This window comes from Salmo trutta, chromosome 19, assembly GCF_901001165.1.
Source record: "Salmo trutta chromosome 19, fSalTru1.1, whole genome shotgun sequence".
NCBI lineage: Eukaryota > Metazoa > Chordata > Actinopteri > Salmoniformes > Salmonidae > Salmo > Salmo trutta.
Window position 1 is genome coordinate 45,507,919 of NC_042975.1, and position 25,176 is coordinate 45,533,094.

A 25,176-nucleotide genomic window follows, 5' to 3' on the forward strand; every position below is an offset into this window, starting at 1 on the left:
TTCCTCATAAACTGTAATTAAGAGATCCTTCGACTGCATGCCTGTGTTTCAGTATGGGGAAGGGACAAGCAGGAGATAAGGTGACAGATAGAGATACCATGACAAATGGGGGGAGGGAGAATCCTCAGTCAATATGCTTGAGTGTGAGTAGGGTTTATATAATAAACCGGGTGGCCTTTAACAGACCTGCATGTGCGTGTTTCTTGAGTATCGAATTTAAGGCTGCTCTGTTCAGGTTTATCGATGTGTACGCGTATGCACCTGTAAAAGGGATTTTAGATTTTTTTCATGCGATTTTTCCCCCCCTGAATTGTGCTATAGATTCATGCAGAATAATGTATGTTATATGCATGTGTTAGAAAGCACACATTATGTTTAATGTGTAAACTATACAGAGAGAGAGAGAGAGAGAGAGAGAGAGAGAGAGGCGCCTCTCGCAATCATCGATTTTACGTGTGTCGTGATTAACACTTTGGGAGCCTCCGCAATGAGAACCAGGGATTGGAATTATAATTCTGAAGAGAATTAGCCATCATCATCATCAACAGCTCAAATGAGGCAGCTGGACACAAGGACATAGTAGCATCGCTTTATGCATTTGATTAGATAGTCTCAATGTTGCCCACCAATTATGCTGTGAATTGGTAACCTTATGCCACGGGGATCCTGTTTTGAAGTGGATGTTAAAGTGGATGAAATTAGCACGCCATTTGGCGGTGCTGATGTTGCCTTTTCTGCACTAGTTCGATGTCGTTGCGTGAGGCTGGGCACAATGTTAGACATAGGAAAGACATTGGATGTGTGCATGCGAAGACCATGGTGTTTTAGCGCGTGTTGAATTCTGTGAGCCTGTGAGATGTAGCACATCCCCGGTTTTTATTCGTTGTATTTGCGTCGAAATATGCAATGCGACCCGAGGTGTGAGAAAAATGCCTGTAGCTCATGTCGCTGTTGCGCCGCGCTCCGGGGCTCTAGCTGGGCTCGACAACGATAGACTAACCTCAGTTTGTAGCTGAAGAGGAGACAAGCAAGTTGATGAATGCTTTACCACCCTACCTTTTTAATTTGTAGCAAAAACATATAGCAAGCATCTTCCTCGCCTCCAGGATCTTTCCGGATGTCTCTGCAAGACTAGTCAAATCAGCCGGCTTGTTTTAAGTGAGGAATCTGTTGCGCTCCGGTGCCGTGGAGAGCGCGGTTGGAGAGGTAGCCTACCCCAGCCCGTGGAACAGCTTGATCAGCCTCCGACTACGAGCCGAGGACCACACTGTATACCAGCTCCCAGCTGATGATGGGAGGAATGTTCTCACTAGAAACCTCTTGAGACTGAGCAACACCAGACAGGAGAGGAGAGACGGAGACAGACCAGACGCTGACTCGCCAGGTTAGGGCCTGGATTCTTGCCGGCGCCTGTGGATCTGGCCAAAAAATACAAACCTTCCCTGTTTGGGCATTTGTCTGGACAGGGACATCCTCACTGTACAAGCAGCTTGACGTTGTAGCAGCAATTTTGCAGACATTAGTATTTTGGGGTCTGACCCTAAGCAGCATCCCAAAGAGCCTCTCCAGGGGCCAATTTAGTGAACCAGAGACTAGGCAGTGGTCACTATGCAGGTTTCTTTCGCCTGCACTGAGCACAACCTGAAGAGCCGCAGTGAGGACCGACTATGTGGCCTTCGCACCGCGCCACCCCCTGGGGGAGGTGGCGGAGGGAGCAACCAAGGGGGTAATGGCAACTACAACACCCATGGCTCAGCCAAGCCCAGGGAGCAGTCGGGGTCCCGCCCGGTTCCCCAGGGCCATGCCCACATGAAGGAGGCCATAGGGCGCCACAGCAGTATGAAATACAGGTGAGCATGGGGGAGGGAGGGGTACGGAGAGGGTTGCTGGATATTTGGGGCGGAGAGGGAAAGGGCACGCCAACAGAGGTGGCACAGACAGATTGGGAGGGTATCTGATTCAATGAGTGAATGAGAGTTGTCTGGTTTTCATGTTGTGCCTGAAGAGCGATGAAGTCTCATTGACCTCCACTTAAATGATGGATCATTATGATGAAGGACTCAGACACAGCCCTCTCTCTGGAACATGAGGGCAACTCCGGTTACCCCACTTTCACTTACCATGAAGGGCCTCTCAGACAGCCGGCTGCCATGGGGTAGCTTCATTGCATTTCAATTAACACCTGAGTTGTAGTGGACGGTGAACAACTATGTTAGGATTACATCATTTACGTGGCTGGGAGTTTTTGTTTTTAGTGTTTATCATGTCTATTTTTACATGTAAACTACTGTGTGAAATCACAACAGCCTCATCCTATTTTGCTGGTTTCCTGAACATTTCTAAGCATAGAATTCATCCAGCTGTGAGCGTTATAGTGGAAAGTAAGTACTATGTATTCATTTCGTAGGATTAGCATCACCAGATAAGAACGACAATGGCACTGTTTCAGTGTCACATGTTGTGATATTGAAATACAACAGACAGATCTGTATTCCTCTTTAGCCTGTTCCAGAATAAGATGGAGCGTAATAGGAGTGAGTAGTCGTTAAACAGATTGACAGCTGCCTACGTCAGAGGAAAGAATCATTCCCGATCCACTGTCCCCACTGTCTTATTCTGGATGGGCAATGGAAATGCCCCTTAGCTCAATCGTGACACCATTCTCTTCACTCAATTAGGCTTTCATTTAAGAGGCCATTTAAATATGGAATTAGGCAGAAGAGGAAATGGGATGCCAGGACGTGGTGTTTTATGTCATTTGTGCATACTGCATATTGATATAATTGGATGGGGAATAACAACCTGATTCGTGGGTTTCTGTCTTTGGGTTTGTTTTGAAACGAGTACACAGCCCATAAGGCCATGGCATTGTGCCTAGTGCCCACAGTGTGCGTCTGTGTTATTTTCAAAGCAGCAGACATCCCTGATCCTTATCAGACGCCCTCTGCCGGAGTACTCATCCCCAAATTCACCCTGTTGCCACCACCATCGCCTCCAGGGAACAGTGTCACTAAGCCCCATGTGCAACAATGACTATCAGAGAGAAGTTTTTTTTTTTTTTTTTTAAGTTTTCATTATTATTCGTATGAAACATTCCTTTGACACACAATAAACTAAATGTTATGCACGAGAATCAGTTTGAAAATGAACTTAGAATAGGAAGTTCCTTTCCCTCGCTAACTACAATGGCCAGCGAAGACTGTGCCAGTCTGGCCTAAAACAAGCTTAATCAGCATCAGTGTCCCTGTCCCACCATCATAACATGACGTTACCACACACAAATATCTGCTATGCTCATTTCAGTTCTCGTAAGGAAAACAGCCGATAGTGATGATAGTGATTGGAGTGAGCTCCCCTGTGTTGACTGTGTGAGCCTTCTCGTTTCGCATGTCGTCATCCACTCTGAGGGAAACAGCTGAGAAAGGGGAGTGGAGGTGGAGGTTGGAGAACTCACTTCCTCCCTCCTCCCGCCGCCTCCTTTTTCTCTGCATGTTCCCTAATTGCATATTGTAACTCATTAGCCAGATCATTCATCGGAGCTGAGAGGGACTCCTCTTTGGCAGGTCTCAAAATAACACTGACCACCACTCCCATTAACTGTCTGTCTGTCTGTCTGTCTGTCTGTCTGTCTGTCTGTCTGTCTGTCTGTCTGTCTGTCTGTCTGTCTGTCTGTCTGTCTGTCTGTCTGTCTGTCTGTCTGTCTGTCTGTCTGTCTGTCTGTCTTTCTTTTTCTTTCTCTCTGTAATGTTGTCTCTCACCCCCTCTCTCACTCTTACTCTCACGCCTGTCTTCCTGTCTCCTCTCTAATTCTCTCTTCCTCTCTCTCCCTGTACTCTCTCTCCCCTTGTGCCACCATTCTACCCCTCCCGTGATCTGTCTCCCCTCTTCTCTTTTTCCCCTCTCATACTCCCTTCCTCTCCTCTCCTTAGTCAACACTTGCGGTGCATTGCAGCATTCTCTGCACAGTAGCCGGGAGAAGCTGTTATGTGTAGCCTAGCGGTTAAGAGCGTTGGGCCAGTAACCGAAAGGTCCCTGGTTCAAATCCCAAGCCGACTAGGTGAAAAATGTTCCCTGGAGCAAGGCCCTTAACTCTAGTTGCTCCTGTAAGTCGCTCTGGATAAGAGCGTTTGCTTAATGACTCAAATGTACGTGTGTGTTTGTTTAATATTGGTTTTCAAATATAATGTCAGTTATAAAAGACTATGCATGCCTTAGTATGTATGGGCATGTTTCTTTTGTGTTGTGTGATGCACTTTCATGCGTTAAAGCACTCCTTTGGGTGTTGCTTAAGTAATACAGTATGTACATGTATATTAGCATAGTATGTCTTTCCAGTTTGAGATGAAACTCCGCTGTCTAGTTGTATGTTCCAGTTGTGTGAGTGTGCTGATCTGAGTTGGAGCAGATCCATCACTGATTGTTCATGAAAACAGCCATCTCGTATATAAGAGATTCCAGGATTAGAAGAGCCACTGATGGAAGAGTGACAGGAGAACAGGGTTATTGATGACGTTAAGGTTGTTAGTAGAAGTTGGTGGGAGTTGAGTAGAGGATGTATTTGTGGCAGGAGGGTAGAGGGCGTGTGCCTGTGAGCATGCATGCTAGTGCCTGTGTGTGTGTGTGTGTGTGTTATTGTCATCGTTGGTGTGTATGTGCGCGTGCGTACGCGTGTTTGTGATGTGCCCCAGTGAACTGCACGCTCAGTGTGTGTCTGTATTGTGACAATTTGTCACAGCTGTATTTGGAAGAAGCCATCGCCCTGAGGAGCTGTGCACTTGCACTGAATCCACATGAAAAATATATACTACAGTTTACTATAGAATACTACAGTCCTTACTGTAAAATTCTATAGTAAACTGTAGTATACTGTAGAATACTATACTACATACTGTAGTGTCCCTCGATCATGTGTAGTACTTACTATAGAATTTTGTAGTATACTGTACAATACTATAGTAAATACTACAGTATTATCAGAAAGAAAGGCACTAGTACAGTTGAAGTCGGAAGTTTACATACACTTAGGTTGGAGTTATTAAAACTCATTTTTCAACCACTCCACAAATTTCTTGTTAACAAACTATAGTTTTGGCAAGTCGGTTGGGACAAACAATAGTACGCAAGTATGAACACCATGGGACCACGCAGACATCATACCGCTCAGGAAGGAGATGCGTTCTGTCTCCTAGAAATGAACGTACTTTGGTGTGAAAGTGCAACTTAATCCCAGAACAACAGCAAAGGACCTTGTGAAGATGCTGGAAGAAACAGGTACAAAAATATCCATATCCACAGTAAAATGAGTCCTATATCGACACAACCTGAAAGTCCGCTCAGCAAGGAAGAAGCCACTGCTCCAAAATCGCCATAAAAAAAGCCAGACTACGGTTTGCAACTGCACGTGGGGACAAAGATTGTACTTTTTGGAGAAATGTCCTCAGGTCTGATGAAACAAATATAGAACTGTTAGGCCATATTGACCATTGTTATGTTTGGAGGAAAAAGGGGGACGCTTGCAAGCCAAAGAACACCATCCCAACCGTGAAGCACATGGGTGGCAGCATCATGTTGTGGGGGTGCTTTGCTGCAAGAGGGACTGGTGCACTTCACAAAATAGATGCCATCATGACAGAGGAGAATTATGTGGATATATTGAAGCAACATCTCAAGACATCAGTCAGGAAGTTAAAGCTTGGTCGCAAATGGGTCTTCCAAATGGACAATGACCCCAAGCATACTTCCAAAGTTGTGGCAAAATGGCTTAAGGACAACAAAGTCAATGTATTGGAGTGGCCATCACAAAGCCCTGACCTCAATCCCATAGAAAATTGGTGGGCAGAACTGAAAACGTGTGTGCGAGCAAGGAGGCCTACAAACCTGACTCAGTTGCACCAGCTCTGTCAGGAGGAATGGGCCATTATTCACCCAACTTATTTTGGGAAGCTTGTGGAAGGCTACCCAAACGTTTGACCCAAGTTAAACAATTTAAAGTCAATGCTACCAAATACTAATTGAGTGTATGTAAACTTCTGACCCACTGGGAATGTGATGAAAGAAATAAAAGCTGAAAGAAATAATTCTCTCTACTATTATTCTGACATTTCACATTCTTAAAATAAAGTGGTGATCCTAACTGACCTAAGACAGGGATTTTTTACTAGGATTAAATGTCAGGAATTGTGAAAAACTGAGTTTAAATGTATTTGGCTAAGGTGTATGTAAACTTCCGACTTCAACTGTATATATTACAGTATACTATTGTCCACAAAAACACTACAGTATATACTACAGTATAGTATTCACTGTAGTGTTTTTGTGGACTTAAAGTATTTATACTACAGTTAAGTGTAAATGCTACAGTATTCTACAGTGTACTACAGTATTCACTGTAGTGTTTTTTTCTGACTTTAGTCCGCAAAAACACTACAGAGAATACAACAATAAAGACAGCAAAAGCACAGTGAATACAATAGTATTTAGACCATAGTACAATAGTATTTTTTCATGTGGGAACCATCTGTACTGTATATCTCTCTCTTCTGCTTGTCTCGGGTGAAACTTAACTGTAGGCATCAGCAAAGACTATAATGCTGACTTTACTGTAACAGACCAACCCGTGTGCTTCCAGTGTGCTTGTGTAATGATGTAAAGAATGTCCAGATCCCTAAAATCACCCAGCATGGCTCCGTGATTTATGGCAGGAGAGAAAATAGATGAGAACTTAGTGTAGGAACAGAAAGCATCTGTGCCTCTGTGTGTTTTCACTCTGTATGAGACTGTTCAGTATGTAGATTTGTGTGCATCTGCTCATCAAGTGTGAATATTCATATGAGCACACAGACCAGCAACCAGCCAGCTCATATGTAAGTAGGCTATGTGAGTTTACGTTTGTGCACTGTGTTTCTTTTAAACGTCTTCATATTGTCCCCCACCGACTGACAGACAGCAGCTCTGCAGATTGCAGCACTGCAGAGGGGGGAGGGGGGGCAGTTGTCAAACATACTGACATTGACAGGGACACTCTGTCATAATCACCCAGAACCCAAAAGAAGTGTTTGTTACATATCTACCAGCAGCAGCTGTAACTCGTACATTCCCCTCTGTTTGTGTGTTTGTCTCTCTGATTGTCTCAGGGCCAGATCCTAACTTCATTAGGCAAGCATATTGAGCTACTATGCCCACATGAAAAAAATACTATAGTATACTACAGTATTTACTATAGAATTCTGTAGTAAACTGTAGTGTAGTACTATACTATACACTAGTATCCCTCAATCACGAGTAGTACTTACTACAGCATTTTGTAGTAAACTATAGAATACTATACTACACACTGTAGTATCCCTCAATCAGGTGTAGTACTTACTGTAGACTTTTGTAGTAAACTGTAGAAGTCCACGGAGGTACTGCAGGAGGTCTGCGAATATATATATATATATATATACATACATACATACATACATACATACATACAGTTGAAGTCGGAAGTTTAAAAACACACAGGTTGGAGTCATTAAAACTCGTTTTTCAACCACTCCACAAATTTCTTGTTAACAAACTATAGTTTTGGCAAGTCGGTTAGGACATCTACTTTGTGCATGACACAAGTAATTTTTCCAACAATTGTTTACAGACAGATTATTTCACTTATAATTCACTGTATCACAATTCCAGTGGGTCAGAAGTTTACATACACTAAGTTGACTGTGCCTTTAAACAGCTTTGAAAATTCCAGAAAATTATGTCATGGCTTTAGAAGCTTCTGATAGGCTAATTGACATAATTTGAGTCAATTGGAGGTGTACCTGTGGATGTATTTCAAGGCCTACCTTCAAACTCTTTTCCTCTTTGCTTGACATCATGGGAAAATAAAAAGAAATCAGCCAAGACCTCAGAAAAAAATGTGTAGACATCCACAAGTCTGATTCATCCTTGGGAGGTATTTCCAAATGCCTGAAGGTACCACGTTCATCTGTACAAACAATAGTACGCAAGTATAAACACCATGGGACCACGCAGCCGTCATACCACTCAGGAAGGAGACGCGTTCTGTCTCCTCCAGATTAACGTACTTTGGTGCGAAAAGTGCAAATCAATCCCAGAACAAATAGCACATATGGCATCACTTAGTAACCAGAAAAGTATAAAAAAAATCAAAATATATTTTATATTTGAGATTCTTCAAAGTAGTGACCCTTTCCCTTGATGACAGCTTTGCACACTCTTGGCATTCTCTCAACTAGCTTCATGAGGGATGCTTTTCCAACAGTCTTGAAGTAGTTCCCACATATGCTGAGCAATTGTTGGCTGCTTTTCCTTCACTCTGTGGTCCAAGTCATCCAAAACCATCTCAATTGGATTGAGGTCAGGTGATTGTAGAGGCCAGGTCATCTAATGCAAAGACATAGCGTTTGGAACCAAAAATGCCAAATTTGGACTGATCAGACCAAAGGACAGATTCCCACCGGTTTAAAGTCCATTGCTCGTGTTTCTTGGCCTAAGCAGGTCTCTTCTTATTATTGGTGTCTTTTAGTAGTGGTTTCTTTGCAGTCTCCTCTGAACAGTTGATTTTGAGGTGTTTGTTACATGAACTTTGGGAAGCATTTCTTTGGGCTGCAATCTGAGGTGCAGTTAACTCTAACATGTTCTCTGCAGCAGAGGTAACTCTGGGTCTTCCTTTCCTGTGGCGGTCCTCATGAGAGCCAGTTTCATTTACATTTACATTTAAGTCATTTAGCAGACGCTCTTATCCAGAGCGACTTACAAATTGGTGCATTCACCTATAATATCCAGTAGAACAACCACTTTACAATAGTGCATCTAAATCTTTTAAAGGGGGGGGGGGTTAGAAGGATTACTTTATCCTATCCCAGGTATTCCTTAAAGAGGTGGGGTTTCAGGTGTCTCCGGAAGGTGGTGATTGACTCCGCTGTCCTGGCATCGTGAGGGAGCTTGTTCCACCATTGGGGTGCCAGAGCAGCGAACAGTTTTGACTGGGCTGAGCGGGAACTGTGCTTCCTCAGAGGTAGGGAGGCGAGCAGGCCAGAGGTGGATGAACGCAGTGCCCTTGTTTGGGTGTAGGGCCTGATCAGAGCCTGAAGGTACGGAGGTGCCGTTCCCCTCACAGCTCCGTAGGCAAGCACCATGGTCTTGTAGCGGATGCGAGCTTCAACTGGAAGCCAGTGGAGAGAGCGGAGGAGCGGGGTGACGTGAGAGAACTTGGGAAGGTTGAACACCAGACGGGCTGCGGCGTTCTGGATGAGTTGTAGGGGTTTGATGGCACAGGCAGGGAGCCCAGCCAACAGCGAGTTGCAGTAATCCAGACGGGAGATGACAAGTGCCTGGATTAGGACCTGCGCCGCTTCCTGTGTGAGGCAGGGTCGTCATAGCGCTTGATGGTTTTTGCGACTGCACTTGAAGAAACTTTCAAAGTTTTTGAAATATTCTGGATTGACTGACCTTCATGTTTTAAAGTAATGATTGACTGTAATTTTCCTTTGCTTATTTGAGCTGTTCTTGCCATAATATGGACTCAGTCTTTTAGCAAATAGGGCTGTGTTCTGTATACCACCCCTACCTTGTCACAACACAACTGATTGGCTCAAACGCATTAAGTAGGAAATCAATTCCACAAATTAGCTTTTAACAAGGCACACCTGTTAATTGAAATGCATTCCAGGTGACTACCTCATGATGCTGGTTGAGAGAATACCAAGAGTGTGCAAAGCTGTCAAGGCAAAGGGTGGCTACTTTGAAGAATCTCAAATATAAAATATATGTTGATTTGTTTAACACTTTTTTGGTTATTACATGATCCCATATGTGTAATTTCATAGTTTTGATGTCTTCACTATTATTCTACAATGTAGAAAATAGTACAAATAAAGAAATTCTGTTGAATGAGTAGGTGTGTGCACACTTTTGACTCTTACTGTATATATTAAAAGTTGAATTTTTTAAATGTTTATTTCTATATTTTTATGTGCTAGTAACAACATAATAAACACATTTTGTGTTGACATACCTGCAGTAGAAAAGAGGAGAATATGTTATTTTTAATAACATCAACTTTTCATTTGTTAACTCCTAATATTGAGCAAATTACACTCATTGTAGCCAATTACACTGACTGGAGTATCTGACATAGGCTCTGAAAAAGCATCTGTGAATAGGCTACCAGTGGGGCAGTTGCGTCTGACTGCAAGTAAGCTTTCTTGACATGGACTTAAGTTTTTTGCCAACACATGGCTGACCTTTGTTTAACCAGCAAAACAGCTGCTCATTGCGAAAATGTGTTTGGAGTTACCTGTTAGAGTTCACACTTTCTCTTCCAATTATAATATCAGGAGGTCAAAATAATGAAGCACTACCTACCAAATCTATTGACTTTAAAATGTTGATTACTTCTCTTCGCCATTATCATTCACCTGATGATAAGACAAGACGTGGGGGAAAAAAGTTTTGTTAGGGTATGATGGGTATCCCTGGGTCTCCAGTTTTCCTGGTTAGGAGTCCCTGGGCAACAAAAGGTTGAAGACCCCTGCTGTAGAATACTAAAATACACACTGTAGTATCCCTCGATCATGTGTAGTACTTACTATAGAATTATGTAGGAAACTGTATTATATTGTAGAATACAGGTTATTGAAAATTTGCTCCTTTATAATTTTTCTAGTAGGTTTCCTCAAGGAGAAAGCCCACACTTCTATGCCAAAGATAATAAAACAAAAACACTACAGTATACTACAGGCAGCAAAAACAGTACAGTACATACTATAGTATAGTTTTTAAAATAATATCTGCAAAAAACACTATAGTAAATGCTACAGTATACTACAGTAATATCCGCAAAAAAACAACTATAGTAAATACTACAGCAATGTCCGCTAAAACACTACACTACAAAAGCACTATAGTAATACTACAGTTCTACAAAAACTATAGTATTTGTTTATGTGGGTGGGAGTGGTGAAAACATGGGTGTTAAGAAAAGGCTTGTGATTTTTTGTAGTTATCAGCTAAAGTGTCATATCTATGTTGATGTGGTTAGTATGCTGTGATTTGAATCCCTGTCAGTATTGAAAGGGAGAGTTAGTGTGTTTTGCCCAGAGGCTAGTTTGTGGGGGATAAAGAATGACTCATGCAATTTATTATAAAGTGCTCCATCCTCCCTCTCCCTTCACATACAGGATCATGCACAACGTTTTTTTGGAGTACATTTGACTGATACAGAAACACACAAATCACGTATGAATGTGCTGTATTTCCGCACACAATGGCACACAAATGCACACATACGCATAAGTCTAAAAATAGCTGCCTGGGCAAATAATAAAAGAGCAGGGAAAATAAAGCAGTGCCCGTCTGCCAGGATCTAAACGCTCTGACAGTCTGTCTCTTTCCATCAGGCTATTTGTGGCAAACGCAGGCAGGCAGACAGGCAGAGGGGCGAGGCGCTGGAGATAAAAAGATGGCGAGCAGCAATGAGTTCCGCTGCAGTTCTGCTGCCTCTCCAGCTGGCTTATTAGAGTGAAGGAGAGCATGCGTGGAGGAGAGGAGGAGGGCGAGGATGAAACCCGCAGAATTTCCAGTGGCACACACTTGCATGACCAGAAGTCACTGCAGCTCTCTGATCCCACTTCTATCCTGCCCGTCAACAGTCAGCTATCTGGATAATCAAATGTGGCAGGCCCGGCACTGGGCTCTAGAACCATATAAACCATTTCAATCAGCCCCATGTTATTACTTATATGCAGAGTATATACAGCTTCGTCTGGCGTAGGGGTGAAACCACCCAGTACCCTCCCATTGTTATAGCTTATGCACTATATTACACTGAACTGTTGATGTGAGAAGGGTAAAGGTCAACTGTTCAACATTGGCCGTCTGGGCACTCAGGCAAGGGCGATCATTTTATCACTGCCAGAAATACACTCACTTATCCAGATTTCCAAGCAGATCAAAAATAAATGTATTGGCCTTACCCAAAGTTATTCAGAATTTGTATCTGCAGATTGTGTTGATAAATCTAGTGGAGAGGTGTAGGCATTGACCCTTGTAATTTAGGAAACTAAATTCTGTGAATGTACCTACTGTGCTGGAAGCACTAGAAGTGCTAATGTAGGTAGCTTCGAGGTGCGGTACATCTTTGTCATGTCCCTAACAAATGTTCATACCTCTTGTTTTGTTTTCCCGACCCCTATCTTTCTCTGTCTCAGGAACCTGGGGAAGTCTGGTCTGCGTGTGTCCTGCTTGGGGCTGGGTTAGTACAAAACAAATGGACCAGAACAATATGCATTAGAGACTCCCTGAGCAATGTAACAGAACTGATTCTCTCTGTCTCCCTCCGTATGTCTGTCTCTGTCTGTCTGACGGTAGGCACCTGGGTGACATTTGGATCGCAGATCTCTGACGAGGTGAGTTTTTTGTATTATGTAACAATGATTTGGGACGCCATGTTTAACCCAATCTGAGGGTGCAACTGTTAGTCTCTTTCTGTCTCACTCAGTCTCTCTTTTAGTCTCTCTTTCTCTATTTCTCTCTCTCGCTCTCTCTCAATTTAATTCAAAGGGCTTCATTGACATGGGATATATTACATTACATTGCCAAAGAAAGTGAAATTGACAGGAAATAAACAAGGTAAATAAACAATCAAAAATGAACGGTAAACATTGCACTCATAATTTCTTAAATAGAATATAGACATTTCAAATGTTATATTATTGGCTATGTACGAAAGTGAAAAGAAATAAACTGATAGATATAGGTTGTATTTACAATGGTGTTTGTGCTCTCTGTAGGTGAGGGCTTTGTTATGGAAGCTTTGAGAATCACTTATTTTTAGGTGGTTGTAGAATTTAATATATTTTTTTCTGGATTTTGATAATTAGCGGGAATCGTCCTAATTCTGCTCCGAATGCATTGTTTGGTGTTTTACGTTGTACACTGAGGATATTTTTGCAGAGTTCTGCACGTAGAGTCTCAATTTGGTGTTTGTCCCTTTTTGTGAATTGTTGGTTGGTGAGCGGACCCCAGACCTTACAGCCATAAAGGGCAATGGGTTCTATATCTGATTCAAATATTTTAAGTCAGATCCTAATTGGGATGTCAAATTTTATGTTCCTTTTGATTGCGTAGAAGGCCCTTCTTGCCTTGTCTCTCAGATCATTCACAGCTTTGTGGAAGTTACCTGTGGTGCTGATGTTTAGGCAGAGGTAGGTATCGTTTTTTGTGTGCTCTAGGGCAGCAGTGTCTAGGTGGAATTTGTATTTATGGTCTTACTGAGATTAACTGTCAGGGCCCAAGTTTGACAGAATCTGTGCAGAAGATGTAGGTGCTGCTGTAGGCCCTCCTTGGTTGGGAACAGAAGCACCAGATCTTCTGCAAACAGTAAACATTGACTTCGGAGTCTAGTAGGGTGAGGCCGGGTGCCGTCGACTGTTCTAGTGCGCTCGCCAATTCATTGATATATATGTTGAAGAGGGTGGGGCTCAAGCTGCATCCCTGTCTCACCCTGAGGAAAGAAATCGATGTGTGTTTTTTGCCAATTTTAACCGCACACTATTGTTTGTGTACATGGATTTCATAATGTCATATGTTTTCCCCCCAACACCGCTTTCCTTCAATCTATACAAAAAATCAACAAAGCATGAGAAGACTTTGCTTTTGTTTTGTTTTGTTTGTTTGTCAATTAGGGTGTGCAGGGTGAATACGTGGTCTGTCATATGGTAATTTGGTAAAAAGCCAATTTGACATTTGGTCAGGACATTGTTTTCATTGGGGAAATGTAGGAGTCTGCTGTTCATGATAATGCAGAATATTTTCCAAAGGTTGCTGTTGATGAATATTCCATGGTAGTTATTGGGGTCGAATTTGTCTCCACTTTCGTGGATTGGGGTGATCAGTCCTTGGTTCCAAGTATTGAGTAAGATGCCAGAGCTGAGGAGGATGTTAGAGAGTTTAAGTATAGCCAATTTAAATTTATGTTCTGTATATTTTATCATTTCATTTAGGATACCATCAACACCACAGACCTTTTTGGGTTGAAGGGTTTGTATTTTGTCCTGTAGTTCATTCAATTGAATTGTAGAATCCATTGGGTTCTGGTCGTCTTTAATACATTACTCTTAAGATTTTTTACTGAACATGTATATGTTTTTGCTATTTGTTCTTTGTTATAGAGCCAAAAAGATTGGAGAAGAGGTTTATCCATACATCTCCTTTTTGGGTAGACAGCTCTTCATGTTGTTGTTTGTTTAGTGTGTTCCATTTTTCCCAGAAGTGGTTAGATTCTATGGATTCTTCAATTAAATTGAGCTGATTTCTGACGTGCTGTTCTTGTATTTATGTACTGCTTTAGTGTTTCACCATGGTGAAACTGTAGGCTCAGGGTTTCTGTAGGAGTCTGGGTCTGGGTCTCTGTGTTTTTGGTTGGAAAGGTTCCTCAATTCCTTTCTTAGGTTTTTGTGTTCTTCATCAAACCATTTGTCATTGTTGTTAATTTTATGAGATTGTCTGGTTGAAATGTTTAGATTTGATAGGGAAGCTGAGAGGTCAAATGTATTATCTAGGCTTTGTACTGGCAAGTTTACACCTTCACTATTGCAGTGGACACGTTTTGTCCAGGAAGTTGTCTAAAAGAGATTGAATTTGTTGTTGGCTTATTGTTTTCTGGTAGGTTTCCACACTACTTTCCTTCCATCTATAGCATTTCTTAATAGTATGCAGTTTATTTGGCTTTGATGTCGCATGATTGAGTATTGCTCTGTTCAAGTAGACTGTGATTTTGCTGTGATCTGAGAGACGGTAGTAGTCTACAGTACTGTGACCAAGAGATGAGCTGTAGGTGTACTTACTGTAGGAGTCCCCTAGAAAGCCTTACTTTGTCTATGTACTGTGATTTTGCTGTGATCTGAGAGACGGTAGTAGTCTACAGTACTGTGACCAAGAGATGAGCTGTAGGTGTACTTACTGTAGGAGTCCCCTAGAAAGCCTTACTTTCTCTATGTACAGACCCAGCGTGCGACAGAACTGCAGGAGTTATGACCTGTTTTTTTGTTGGTTGTTTTGTTGTAGCTGTGTATAGCGGGGCATATTGGGTAGGAAATGTTGTCACCTCCAGGTAGGTGTTTGTCCCCCTATGTGCTGAGGGTGTCAGGTTCTTGTCCAGTTCTGGCGTTTAGGTCGTCAAAGACTAGTACATGTCCCTGGGTCTGGAACAGTGGCGCTCGGTGCTGTTTAAGAATAGGGAAGACGATTTTTACTTTTCATGAGCATAGCCTTATTTCTATTACAGTATATTAGATGACTCTCATTCATATTCCATTCACCCAGTTCACTGTAACAGCAATAGGTTTAGGCTACAACACGATTAAAAAATGTTCCCTATAGACACCATGAGGTTGTTACAACCTAGCCTATGAATGAAAGTTTACCACGTAGGTGCACACAGGTCAAGAGAAAATGTTGAGGTGACAGACAGTGTTACATTCAGAGTGTAATCATTAGTCCAACAGTTGCAAATGAGAGTTTCTATTGGACAAATTAATATATGTTTATCCCCTTTTCTTAAAGTTTGCTTACGTTTAAGAAACGTTGTCCTACAGAATCGGCAGAATAAATACACCCCTGATCATGCGTAAACACAATGCACTTTCATAGCAGCCACGTTGTATTCCTTCTCGCATCTATGTGCTCTCCTCCTCTCACCTTTTCCCTTCGCATGTGGACTTCAATGCACAACACATCAGCTGTATGTGACCAGGCCAAAAAAACTTTCCAAGCCAAACCATATCATAACCACTACACACAGCTTACATCATTGTCACCATATTAGCTAAAGTAACGTCACAGTCAACATAGCTAATAGAACTAATGTGTTAGTAAACCCGTTACAATCATGCAGTAACGTTACAGTGTACAGTCAGTAAGTAATTTAGTACTTACACCGGCGTGCCCCCGTGACAATAAATTAGTTCAACCAAAACCTTATGAAACTCACTGAGGAGGATGGTCCTCCCCTTCCTCCTCTGAAGAGCCTCCCCTGGTCTGGAAATGATTGATCTGCCCCTTTATGATGGAGAAGCTGTCTTCATTAAAGTATGGAGATTCTAGTGGGGGGATATAGGCAGCACACAGGAGAAATTTTTTTTCTGTGGAGATAATTTTCTTATACATTTCTAGTCAGATGTCAAATGTTCCTGTTTTTATTAATTCAATAGAGTTGGTTAGGCCTGCTCTATAACAAATTAGCATACCCCCTGAGACACTTCCTTGTTTCACACCTGGTAGTTTGGTGGATGGGACTACCAGATCTCTGTAACCTAGAGGGCAACCAGTGGGTCCGTCTCCTCTACAGCATGTTTCTTGTATGATGACAATGTCTGTTTTTCACAATTTCTTTGGTGAAGTCTGGTAAAGTGTGTGTCTCTCTCACTCTCTCTCTCTCTCTCTCATTCTCAGTCCCAGTCTCTATCTCTCAGTCTGTCACTCTGTCTGTCCCTAATTTTCTCTGTCTCTCTCTCTCTCTCTCTCTCTCTCTCTCTCTCTCTCTCTCTCTCTCTCTCTCTCATTCTCATTCTCAGTCTCAGTCTCAGTCTCTATCTCTCAGTCTGTCTCTGTCTGTCCCTAATTTTCTCTGTCTCAGTCTCTCTCTCTCTCTTTGTCCCCTCAGATGGCTGAGAACCTGATGACCATTGCCTATGAGGCCGGGGTGAACCTCTTTGACACAGCAGAGGTGTATGCCTCCGGCAGGTCAGCTTTGTGCACCATCCTCCACTGCTCTCTTCTGTTCCTTCTCTTTGTCTCTATACACTCTGCCTGCCTCTGTCTATCACTCCCTCTCTTTCTGTCCATCGTTCAGTCTCTCCACTGTTTATTCCCGTTTGTTCATATTGTCATTCCATCACGTCTTCTCCTCTCCACAGGGCTGAAATCACCCTAGGGAACATCATCAAGAAGAAAGGATGGAGGTGATTTTAACCATACTTCTAATGTGACTCATCTGCATATGAGGAGCTGTCTGTCTAGTTATACTACATCATACATATTTTTTTCTGTGAACTTTGCTTTTCACATTTCATAAGCGCAGACAGACATTGTTTTTTTAACATAGATTGTTTAAAAAAAAAAAAAGAAGCTTTGTCACCGACGGATCTTTTTTTCAAATGCTTTTAGCTTCTTTGTGGTTGTCATCGTATTACTATGTCGTGAAAGGAAACGTTCTATTTCATTCTTGTGCTCTCTAACCTCTCCTCCCATTTCACTGGCAGGCGTTCTAGTTACGTTGTGACAACCAAGATCTATTGGGGAGGGCAGTAAGTATCCTGGGGGGGGGGGGGGGGGGGGGGGGGGGGAATGCCAGATATAACAGTCATTATTTCTCCATTGTTCTGGCAAAGTGCCTCTGTATGGTTGCTATTTATCCCCTGACTATACTGGAACTCGATCCCTCTACAGGGCGGAGACAGAAAGGGGACTCTCCAGAAAGCACATCATTGAAGGTACAATCAAATTAAGGATACAGTGGCAATGATGATGACGATGACGACGAGGATGAGAATGACAATAAGGACGGTGATGACGATGATGCCCATTACATTGCAGGTTTGAGAGGATCCCTGTCCAGACTCCAGTTAGATTATGTGGACATGGTCTTTGCCAACCGTAATGATGTCAACAGCCCTATGGAAGGTCAGTCACAGTCACACCAGTCCTACTACTCCATTGTCATGTGTTCATTGCTCTGCCCCCAACCCTTTATGGTGTGTAATAGGCACTCGAAAACGTGTCTTGAGGTTTGAATTCTAAGCATGTAATATCTGTGTTGCTACAGTATGTTTATTACCAGCGTGTAACAAGTTGGTTCGTGTCATTTGCAGAGATAGTCCGGGCCATGACCTTTGTAATAAATCAGGGCATGGCAATGTACTGGGGCACCTCTCGCTGGAGTCCCATGGAGATCATGGTGAGTCCCCTGTTATCTCTCCCTGTTACCTAATACATTCCAGTCAACACCTGCTCCTGTTAGTCAATGACGCAAGGCCATTGGTGCTCTGTGGTGATGGTGTTACTCTGTTTCCCTGCCACCAGGAGGCGTACTCAGTGGCGCGTCAGTTTAACCTGATCCCACCAGTATGTGAGCAGGCTGAGTATCACTACTTCAAGAGGGACAAGGTGGAGGTGCAGCTCCCTGAGCTCTACCACAAGATAGGTCAGTCGTCCACAGTCCAGCGAACAGCACCAGATGTCCTCACAATGCTGCTTGCAGAGAACTCTTAATAATACATTGTCATTTCTCTCTCTCTCTTTCTCTCTCTCTCTCTCTTTCTCTCTCCCTCTCTTGTCTAGGCGTAGGGGCAATGACCTGGTCTCCCCTTGCGTGTGGACTGATCACAGGGAAGTACAGTGAGGGTGTACCTGACATCTCCAGGGCTAACATAAAAGTGAGTTCTCCAGACAAAATACAATTCATTCATTAGTGGATATTCTCCTGTGTTTTCTACTTGATTGGAATGATTTAGTTTCTATCCCACTTTTTGTCCATTAGGCCTACAACTGTGGATGACACAATTAAATATTTCTGTGTTTGTTCTGTCTAATATTGGTGCAGGGTTACCAGTGGCTGAAGGAGCGGGTCAACAGTGAGGAGGGACGCAAGCAGCTGGCCAAGATCAAAGAGCTCCACCTAATGGCCGACAGACTAGGCTGCACCGCCGCACAGCTAGCCATCGGTATGGACGACGTGTGTGTGTCTGTACATGCGTCTCTGTTTTTTGTCCATCTCTGTTATCTAATGTCTCTGTCTGACACTCTAACATACTGTTTCGAATTGAAACGCAGACTTAAATAGAAAGCCTCAATCTGCCACATCAACTCAGCCTCCATCTCTGATCCCTCTCAGTGTTCTCTCCTTGTTCTCTGTCCTCCTGTAGCCTGGTGTCTGCGCAGTGAGGGAGTGAGCTCAGTGCTGCTCGGTGTCTCCAATACTGACCAGCTGATGGAAAACCTGGGTGCCCTTAGGGTAACAACCCTCCCCTCAACATCATACCACTCTGATTTTACACTTTTCACTGAACACTCAATCAGAGCTCTTCAAACTAATGACATTGTCATAAGCATGAAATGTAACAAATAATTATATAATACAGAAAGTCTGTGTTTTTAGGCATCCTTAATGTCACTTAAGATTCCATTTTAGATTAAGCAAACAAGCAAGCAATCACCAAACAATTTTGGGCTAGTCCTAAACTGACATTCCATGTTATGCCTGCAGCTTATTTCACAGATGACTCCTCAGACCGTGGCTGAGATTGACTCACTCTTGGGAAACAAGCCCCACTCCAAGAAAGAGTCGCGAGCATGAAGAGGAACTGATGGAGTAAAGGACAGAGTCAGAGAAAGATGACGAAAAGGTGATGACGTCGAGGAACATCGCTCTTTCACCCTCCAGTATAATCAACAACCTGCATGTCCTCAGCAACATTGTGCTTCCAGTATTTGCGCATATCCATTCGGCGCATTGCATTGTATCATGTATGAAAAAAAATCTATATTTTAATGTGCAAAAACAATGATTAGATCAGATATATTACAGATCCCTCACTGACTGATAATGTCCACAAACAGAAGGTGAGGCAGGTAGCCTAGCAGTTAAGAGTGTTGGGCCAGTAACCGAAAGGTCACTGGTTTGAATCCCTGAACCGACTAGGTGAAAAAACGTTTCGATATGCCCTTGAGCAAGGCACTTAACCATGTAAGTCACTCTGGATAAAAGTCTCTGCCAAATGACGTAAATGCGAGGCCAAATCATGGAGCGTTTGGTTTCTTCCAGAAAGACCAATGAGGGTAAAGTTGGAGATAGGAGGTAGTTAAATGGAGGCGCTCAGTATCTTCAAGCAAACTGCACTCTCCTTTATCAACAATGAGATGAGAACTTTTTGATGCCGTGAAGCGACTTGAGACACAGCTCTGCACTCTCCCATTGACTGTGTGACCGGTGCTGTCATACGACGCTCTTTCCCCACAGTTAGTGAGTCGCTATGACGTTTAGTACCCAGCAGAGAGCCAAAGGTTAGCAGCACATAGGTGTCTGGCTTGTCATCTCCTTATGTGACTGGCCCGTCACTCTGTGTCCTTTAACAGCAGTGTCTTCTCTGTGTGTAAACTGTGTGCATGTCCCTTTAAGAGAGACCAGCCCAAGCAGGGTGTAAACGTGGCATGGCTTTTGTGGTTTGTGTAGATTTGCAGTGCCCCTCGAAGCAGTCTTTTTGCACTAGCAGGTGGGACGGGCTGATCCAATCTCTGCACTGGTGGGCACATTTTGGAGCTTTACTTTAATTACTCTCTGCAAGCCCGCTGACAGGGTCTGTGTCTGTGTGACGTGTGTATTGTCCTCCACATCAAAGCAATTTCTGCGTCAATAACAATGACAACTAAGGCTTTTCCTGCTTGTTTGGAAGAGCCTATTTACTCATCCACTAAAGACTGTGGAGAGTGGACCCCCTAATGAAAGGTACTGTAGGTCATTCCTCCTCAGCCTTAGACAGTGGGGTACAACCCACTGTGGTAAACTAGCGATCTTTCAATGTGTTTTTGTTGCTTTGTTTTAACATTTCAAATGAGGCCACCTAACATGCAAATCATGACCTTTACATGAAGAATTCCTCTGTCTTCAAAGTGCAACGTTCGCCCCATAACGTTCTGTGTGTTCTGTCTCACTGGGAATGAGTCAGACAGAGAGAGGTAGCAGAGTGAACTCAAGTGTGTCTGAATTGAGAAATGATTGGCACCCTTGATAAAGATGAGCATAAAAGACCTTATAAAATAACAAGACAAATACGGAGCTATATTGTACGCAAAAGAAATGGGGAAATTATATCATTTTATACAAATACAATTTCTCAGAGAATAGATTTTGTTTAACAAGTAATAATTTTGCTAAAAAGATGGGGGTCAAAAGTATTGTAATCTCTGTTTTCAAAACAACTGCACCCTCCCCTTCCGAGGATAACAGCATTGAGCCTTTTTCTAACATGTTTTATGAGATTGGAGAAAACATTGGGAGGGATCTTAGACCATTCCTCCATACAGAATCTTTCCACATCCTGATATCCTTTGTCTGTGTTTATGGACTGCCCTCTTCATTTTAAACCACAAGTTATCAATGGGGTTCGACTCCAGAGACTGAGATGGCTATACATTTTATGGCCATTTCAGTCTCTGGACTTGAACCCCATTGCATTGCAAAATGTTGATTTTTGTGGTCAATTAACCATTTCTTTGTTTATTTGTATGTGTGCTTGGGGTTATTGTCTTGCTGGAAGATCCCCTTGTGGTCAAGTTTCAACCTCCTGGCAGAGGCAACCAGGTTTTTGGCTAAAATATCCTGGTACTAATTAAAGTTCATGATGCCGTTGACCTTAACAAAGGCCCCAGGACCAGTGGAAGCAAAATAGCCCCATAACATCAAAGATCCACCACCATATTTTACAGTAGGTATGAGGTACTTTTCACATATGCATCTTTCTTTCATCGCCAAACCCACCACTGGTGCGTGTGGCCAAAGAGCTCTATTTTCATGTAATCTGACCATAGCACCGGTTCCAATCCAATTGCCAATGTTGTTAAGCAAACTCCAGGCGTTTACATTTGTTGGATGATGTTAAAATAGAGGTATTTGGCCACGAGAGTATTGAAAACAGGGATGCCCCTATCTTTTTCATGTTTGTTTTTTTACTTAATAGTCAATCTCCTTCTCTGACCAATTGTATTAGTATAAAATAAACGTTTTTGGAGTATACAATATACATAGTTGAGTATTTGTATTATTAGTTTTATACAGTCTTTTTTGCTCATCTTAATCAAGGGTGCCAATAATTCTGGAGGTGACTGTAAATAATAATTTAGACTTTGATTAAATGCAATGTGCTTTTTTTGCACTTCTCTGGGGATGAGATTTAGACAGTGTTGTGTTGGAAGCAGATTATATTGGGTGTTTCATTGGGCAGCCTGAATCCAGCTGCTTAGCCTACTTCTGTAGTTCATTGTAGTTTTTCCTTACCAAATATGATTATTCTTTCCCAATTGTATTAGAACTTTCAGTCCATTTTCGTCTCTATTTAACTTCTGTTAATTACATGTAGATATTACTCCTAGTATCAGGACGTACTCCTGCTATGTGAACCTCTCATGTAAACCCTTGGTTTGTGGTCAGGCTCAGGAAACGCTCCAGGGCACTAGTGAATTTGGGATGAGAGAGGTTTGTCCCACACTTGTTATCCCCCTGTCATTACTGATGAGTGATCTCTTTTGATACTGGTTTGTTTGTGTTCAAATCACTGGTGTATGTAAATACTACAATATGGAATATTGGAATAGGAAAAATGTTGGATTCTGAAGTGAGCAAACGACAGATCTAACCAGATTGACATGTTGTTTTGTTCTGTGTTTATGTATTTTATTAACAGGCTCCAAGTGGAACTGAAAAGCATCCACCTAATGTACATAAATGCCTAGATCGCTCCTTAAGACTAACTTTGCCTGCATAAGTTATATTTTACTGTCTTGAAACAAAAAACTGAAAAAAGACAAAGAATCCTTGAATGTATTACTGTATGCTTGCCCTTAAAATATCAGAAGAAAATTATACCTCATATGTCTTTTGGTGGTCATGCAACCAGATCTACCGGCAGCTTGGCAGGGCCACACACACGCACACACAGTAGTTATCATGGTCTGCCTGCCTTTTGGCAAAGCTGAAAATCAAGTAAAGATTTTGCATTGATTTAAAATCATATCAAGCTTCTGTATATCCATGTTCCCACAAAAACCATTAAATGGCTAAAAAAGTGTTTTGCAATATTGCGCAGTATTTCAATGGCATGCTAAGAGCAGGTTAGAGAAAATCATCCAGTGGTTTTCTATTGAATGCATCTCTTATATGCATTATTTGATGTTAATTACTTGCTCATCTCACACAGTCACTCATTAAGGGTTCTGCTCATCCTTTTTTGTGTAAGCAGAGAAAAAAAATGCAAGATGGTTTGCATTTTGCTGACAACCGTGAGTGAAGGGAACCTCAAGAGAATCATTACCATGGCAGCAACGGACAGGGATATTTTGGCGATGACCAGACATTCATCATTGCCACCTCGTGCCAGTGTGATTTAGATGGACTGGTCACCACTAACACTCATCACCATCTCCATGCCCCTGGACATTGTTAAGACCACAGTACATTATCCAGGTGCCTGTCACCCCCTTGTTCTATGCCTTCCTTCTTTTTCTATCTCTCTTCCCTCTTTGCAAGTCTCAGTTAATTCAGCCTATGGTTTCTGTTGAAACCATAGCACCAATTTTCTTAATGAATTTCTGCCCAATGCAGTTTGAAATGTATTGGGATGAATCTTGTCCTGGAGGCAAAGCTGAGCGGTTTCCACTAGATGAGCCAGCCACAAAGTCCAAATCGTCTATATCGTTAAAAAAAATCATGAAAACAAAAATGTGCTTTTTGGTCTTAATTCAATGTAAGGGTTAGGCATATGGTTAGCAGTGTGGTTAGGGTTATGTTTAACATCAGATTTGTGGCTAGGCCAGCTAGTGACCACCCTGCAGAGCTGCCTCCAAGACAAGATTCATCCCAATAAATGCCAACCTCCCAATCCACATACTTAAAGAGTAGTAGTTTTTTTGTTCAAATGTGAAAACCCACACCTTCATGGACCCACAACCTTTCCCAATGCATTTACAGGCTCTTCTCAACCTTATGGAATTGATTGTTTTCCACAGGACGCAGACACAATGTGAGTGACTAATGGCCATCAATAGCACAGATGTGGCCTGGTGAATCTGCCTGCCTTCTCACTGCATGTCACATCACCTCTATGCGCTCTGTCTACTTCCTCATCTTCCCCCTTCAGTCTGTTCTCTGTCACCAGTCTGTCAACCCTACTCCCCTCTGCTGACTCTCCTTCTGCTCAGTTCCTCTGTGTTGAAGTAAACACTCTGAGACAGCTGGATGTCTGACCTTTACAGAGTAAAAGAGAGAAGTGGGGAGCGAGAGACATCAAGGTAACAGGCTCTGTTGTGTTTCAGATGACAGCTTTTTGTGTTAGGACTCTGAAAAACATGCACTGCACAGACTGGAAAACCAGCATTTCTGTCAGATTCCATCGTTCAAGCACCTTCAAGTTCCACCAGGTCATTTTTAGACAGAACAAACTGATCTAAACTGACAGATCAGATCTGTGTCTGACTCCCAGACAAGGGGCTTGTCCAGCTCTTCACCTGCTGCTCCTTCCATTTGCTTGACAGAGAAATCACATTGACTGATACAATGTCAACAAAGTTCAATAAAGCATCCGTATACACACTGCATGGTATACTAGACTTCTGGCCTCCACAACTGTTTACAGATTTCCTCTTTTCAAACGTAGTTCGACCTGTACTATAGGACATCATCCTCCCTTCAACTGATCAATCGCTTAGTTTATTTATTCATGAAAAGTAAAGGGATAGTAATGCTTTCAAATTTAATTCATGTTTTAATATTTATTTAATGGAAAAAAGATGTTCTCATTGATACAAGCTGTTTAACATGAATATTGCAATTTATTGTCTGTGGGTTTTTTTTGTGTGTGTAGATTGGCCATCAGACAACAGTAAATAAACTCAAGAAACAAAACAAAAAAGATGATCCAACATATATTATTTCAGTACATTCACTACCAACGATTTGTCCAGACATAGAAGGCCACAGTAAATAGCCTGTTACGTTGATACGTTGATTATTCTAACAACGAATTGGCTAGCATCTTTTTTTGTTTTGTTGTTGTGTTATTTCTTACATTATTTGCTTAGAACGTTTCTTGTTTTATTACCTACAGCCGGACACACCATTATATGTATATATACTGTATTTACATTCAGGTCTCTGACTGCTGGTTTTAATATTTCTTCATTTCTATTTATTTTCTGGATTATGTGTGTATAGTTTGTTTTATTTTTGCTATGTATTAGCTACTGCACTGTTGGAGCTAGAAACACAAGCATTTCGCAGCACCTGCGATAGCATCTTCAAATCTGTATACATGACCAATAAAAATAGATTTTATTTCAATATGCTTTCTGTTGATATGCGCATGCGTATTACCCCCCCCCCCCCCCCCCCCCCCCACA

The 25,176-nt window shown here is 42.3% G+C and overlaps 1 protein-coding gene and 1 non-coding gene across 5 annotated transcripts; both read left to right on the forward strand.

The window, feature by feature from the left end:
- The first annotated feature begins 464 nt into the window (after positions 1-464).
- Positions 465-25,117, forward strand: LOC115154740 (voltage-gated potassium channel subunit beta-3). 4 transcript variants are annotated; one of them, XR_003867936.1, is made up of 15 exons: positions 465-1,850; positions 12,219-12,262; positions 12,379-12,416; positions 16,673-16,752; positions 16,926-16,970; positions 17,271-17,315; positions 17,458-17,501; positions 17,605-17,691; positions 17,880-17,965; positions 18,091-18,211; positions 18,349-18,443; positions 18,605-18,731; positions 18,933-19,021; positions 19,274-20,512; positions 23,019-25,117. XR_003867936.1 is itself a non-coding variant. In XM_029701273.1 (14 exons), exons 1-14 carry the CDS (start codon positions 1,609-1,611, stop codon positions 19,361-19,363), a joined length of 1,233 nt encoding a protein of 410 aa, XP_029557133.1. In that variant the 5' UTR covers positions 465-1,608; the 3' UTR covers positions 19,364-20,938. The 4 variants fall into 4 exon arrangements, 2 of the variants coding, with proteins under 2 accessions (XP_029557133.1, XP_029557134.1); XR_003867935.1 differs by having other exon boundaries at positions 23,022-25,117; XM_029701273.1 differs by lacking the exon at positions 23,019-25,117 and having other exon boundaries at positions 19,274-20,938.
- On the forward strand, positions 10,647-10,701 carry LOC115155103 (U7 small nuclear RNA). Its single transcript, XR_003867997.1, has one exon. It is a non-coding gene; the product is annotated as a U7 small nuclear RNA (small nuclear RNA).
- Positions 25,118-25,176: the final 59 nt, after the last annotated feature.